Genomic DNA, 4711 nt, shown 5'->3' with positions numbered 1-4711 from the left:
TACTAGATACATTTGAACGTTCTGTTATAATGCTACTCTGTGTGGTCGTCACCTGTCTAATAAAATGCATAGCATATTAAAGCGTCTTTGGTGTTTCCATGTTTTCTACAAAAAAACCCGGAAATCGAGGGTGTATGACGTCATTGGCAGGCGACACAATGACACTATAGACACGGTCCGTGTCACTAGTTAAAATTGCTTATTTCTCTGGATTTAAACATTCTTCTAAGTACACAAGTCAACAAAATATATAAAACTGTTCTAGTGGTTTTTGGATATTTTAATAAAAAAATCTTACATATTGTGCCTTTAAGTAGAAAACAGTTTTATTAAATATTGATCGTAGTGATTATCTTTAGCAGTAATACACATTGGCAAGCCATGTGATTTGAGGTATCAATCATGTCCATAGCATAAACTGACATGAATGGCTGTTCAAAACTCAAACCTCAAGTATATGCCACAGAAACAGGGATCAGCAAACACCACTAATTAGCCAAACAAACACTCCTGACAGATACAATTTAAACTGTTATTGTATTTCTAATTGCAGCAAATTGATACCGGGTGCTTTGGATTGTTCTAGAGTTTGATGCATGTGGTTTGCCTTGAGAACACAAACTGTGTGGCATTTCTTTCAGGATACAGGATGGGTTGAACCTCTTGAAAGCTTTACACAAATACTCGAAACCATGAGAAATTATTTAACACCAAATAATGATCTTTAAAAAAGCATAATATGACCCCTTTAATCACGCAAAACTGTGCAGAAATATAAGAAAATTGAGCGATGGTCAGATGCCACAAGGCAAATTGTAGCGAGAGCGTGTGATAGTTCAGAGTTTCTCTGTATGAGCAGCTTTGATCCACTGAACTCACGGATAAGAGCCATATGACCGAATCCCTCACAGTAATCCAGAAAAAGTGCAGCAATCAAAAAATTTAGTTTTGAAAAGCACACGAGCAGCTGGCAAAATCAGCTGCGGGGCTCATGAAACAATAACAATAACCGTTTTCATCCCATTATGTTTTTATTTTGAAATGTTGCTGCTCTGTTTTCCTCCTCGCCTGCTGTTAAAAAACATTTATGTTTTACCCGACAGAAACGCACTCCGCTGTCCTTTTCACACATCTATCTTTTGAAATCGAAGCATTTATCAAATTAACACACATGTACACATTTGACTGATGTGTGCAGAGCATGTTTACATGTTCACGGAAATGAGCTTTTTGTCCTACTTGACCGCAGACAGAATGATGGATTATTTTTTCGTGCTCATGGTAGGTCATTGCAAGCCGTTCTAGTGTGTTGCCAATGTGGGAGACAGTCTATGTAATTACAGACCTGTTTCTATTTGGAGAAAGATGTTCAGGGTGTTGTGCGATATGGTTTTATCTTGTGCACTCCAGATTTTTTTTTTTCTTATGGATTCAGCTGCAGTTTCTTAATCCACTCCATTCATGAATGCAAACATATCTGCAGGGCTTTATGATGACATTTTCCAAAACTAAAGAAGGATGTATTATTCAAATCACCTGTATCAACTGAGTAACCTACATGAGAAGTGAAGATGACAATTTACAGGGTCACAAACGTGTGTGATCCGCTTCAGGACTGAAATAGGGCAAGCTGACGATTTTAATTCATTGCATGACAGGGAAAGGGAGGAATCAACAAAATCACTTTCTCTGCCTGTCACAGTCTGTTATGTGAACTCTTGCAATATCAGTGATCTTTGCTCCTTTAACTTGATTATTTCAGCTTGTCTGTGCTTTGGGGCTTAGGACTCATCATGTGGGAGTTTTATTGGTTTCTAGGAGTCTTTACGTGTAAAGACATTGATTTCACTTGATTTGTGTTCATACCCTTTATTCCATATATTTTTCACTTGACACGTGTTTACATGTCATGTATACTTGTAACAATGTGTACTATACAAAAATTTGTTTTAGATCACTTATAAAGTCTATTTATCGAACCAACTAAAATTAGATTGAATTGATATTTGCTATTATTGAATCCTGCTTTAATTTTGTGATTCAGTTTGATGGCTTTTACATGCTCAATGGAAAAACAACAATTTTAATGAAAAATAGAATCTTGAAAAATCTATGTAACTAGATTAGAAATTCGATCTTTACTGTTATCTATATAATTTATGTTGGTTTATTTTTTAAAGAAATAAATTTATACCATTTTAACAAAGATTTTGGTTTAACAAATGTGAAGTGTTGTAAGCAGGCAGGCAGTAATCATACGTTCTTAAAAATATTTTTAAAATTGAAAATATAAATTAAAAAAATTTATATTTATACTGAAATTGTCAGGGGTGCACTGCTGAGCGGAGTGAGGAGCAAGGAACGGAGAGAGACGAGGAGTACATCAATCCAAATGGGTTTAATTGACACAAAGGACCACGGAACACTCACGCTATACATGAAGACATGAACATTCACATACACAATACCGGACGCTGGAGCACACACCGGGAACACTATTTATACACACAGGAGGAGGGGATGACGAGACAAATATATTTTTAATAAATACTTTTTATTTTTATATATGAAATATTATTTTCCAAACTGCTTCCATCATCTTATTCCTTTCAAAATATATTTTTAATAATTTTAACCTATAATTTAACCTATAATTGGAATCGTTTTTTCTTTTACAAACTCATGCAACCTTGACATTTTTACTTTTTGACACACCGAATTTATTCAAAAATAATTCATAATAGAAGAGGCATAGGTCATCATGTGTACAAATTGCATTTTTTATGTTTTTAAATACATCTGGACACAAAATGAGTGCCACTTCACTGACCCTGTGACATCTAAATACATTATGCATAATATGCTGTATTTAATGTGGATCATGATGGTTGAGTGTGCTCCAGGTGTGTAACTGCCCATCTTTTCTCTTTCACAGCTCTGTATTCCATCATTGTGTTCTGCGTCTTCCTCTGGATCCCCTTTGTGTATTTCTACTATGAGGAGAAAGATGAAGACAACAGCAACAAGTGCTTGGTAAACCTGACACTCCTTCCTGTCTATCTAGTACACCCATGCGCTCTAAAACAGATTGTCTTTTCAGTCTTTTAAATCACACACAAAATGAAAAACTAGGTGGGAAAAGAGCTACGTTAAGCTATTTGTATTCAATAAATAGTGTGTACTATACTATATGTAAAGCAAGGCTTGCATTAATAATATTAACAGAAATGCCCTAGAAGTATTGCTAAGTGATATTTGCCTGATTATAGTTATGGCAGTTCATTTATAATAACCCAGTGAGTTCACATAGACTGCATGTGCAAGAGAGTTGACTGCATTGAGGTAATAAAGTGACGAAAATGTAATCCTACTCACTATATTGCTGCTCACTTCAAATGTCATATATGTTTCTCTAAGGACACCACAGTGATGTGCAAAATTACATGCTGAGGAGCTTCCTCCATCTACTAGAAGTTATTTAGATCTCTTTCCAAACGTTCCACTCCTTCTTCTCCTTTGAAACACTCAGAAGTGGCTTCATTCCAAAACTATAGAGCCTCCTATGTAGGCAGCATTTTCAAAGCATCATAGATGCTGTCCTGAAAGGGAGGCAGGATGATTACGCTGCTTTCTTTTTGTGGCCCAATTTTCACCAGGGTTGCATATATCCTTCATGGAAAATATAAACCTATAATACATTGTGACATGCTGGATAATGATCGAAGCAAGATACATTTTATTTGTTTTTATTTGGACATTTTTGTTCAAACTTTTTAATCCCATGTCATGTATAATTGTACCAATGCATACTATACAAAAATTTGCTTTTTTGCCATTTATAGAACTGCAATGAAACAATCCAACTAATATTTTCTTGAATTGATGTTTGCCGTAGTTGAATCTTGCTTTAATTTTGTGATTCCGTTTGGCTGCCTTTGACATGCTCAATTGAAAACAATAATTTGAATGAAAAATTAAATCTTTAAAAATCTGTTTAATATATGCCTAAGATTTATATTATATTATATTATATTATATTATATTATTGATTTATATTTAAAATGTACATTTTAAAAGAAAATAGTTGAGATTTTGACCATTTGTTTTTACTTATTACTTTAAGTAAATTTATTGGAGTATCACATTGTTAGTTTAGCAACAAGCTAATGCCAAACAATTGAACTCAATTGTTAGTTGAGTCTCTCATGCGTTATGACGTTATGACTGCTGTTTGTAAGCTGCACAAAGTTGCTCATTTAATGTAGAATGTTCCAAATCAGTCACTTGTATGGTTCCATTTCACTGCATTAGCTCAGGTTTTGGAACAGAGCCACAATGTCTCCATCAGAGAATGAACTAGGGACACTGTGTTCCTGAATGTTAAGTGCTGCAAATATGTAATTATACTCCAGCCCAAAGCCCCTCTCTACATGAAGCGTAATTTATCACGGATTGATGACTTGATGAATACAGTTTGATAAACCTGTTTTGAAATCAGATGTTACTGTAGTTCTAAAATAAATATGAATATGCATTAATTCATCTCACTCACAAAAAACAAAACAAAACACAGATTCAGTATAAATAAAAATGAATAAATGAATAAAAATAATGCAACTCAGAATATAACGCAAACCCGCAATAATTAAATGTTAAACAACACAAATATCCTTTATGTATTTAATCCCATTCTATTAACCAATGTCTTTGC

The 4711-nt window shown here is 34.2% G+C and overlaps 1 protein-coding gene across 1 annotated transcript in view; it reads left to right on the top strand.

Annotated features, from left to right (window-relative positions):
• The window catches only part of LOC107664263 (probable lysosomal cobalamin transporter), a 101600-nt gene that overhangs the window by 28514 nt on the left and 68375 nt on the right, over nucleotides 1–4711 (top strand). Inside the window, exon 4 of the mRNA XM_016454792.1 lies at nucleotides 2936–3033. Coding sequence (XP_016310278.1) covers nucleotides 2936–3033 — 98 coding nt within the window. The remainder of the gene's footprint in view (nucleotides 1–2935; nucleotides 3034–4711) is intronic.

The sequence above is a fragment of the Sinocyclocheilus anshuiensis genome, unplaced genomic scaffold (assembly GCF_001515605.1).
Source record: "Sinocyclocheilus anshuiensis isolate Anshui unplaced genomic scaffold, SAMN03320099.WGS_v1.1 scaffold425, whole genome shotgun sequence".
In the NCBI taxonomy this organism is placed as follows: Eukaryota; Metazoa; Chordata; class Actinopteri; order Cypriniformes; family Cyprinidae; genus Sinocyclocheilus; species Sinocyclocheilus anshuiensis.
Note: the sequence above shows the minus strand (reverse complement) of the source record. Positions and strands in the feature narration are given on the sequence as shown.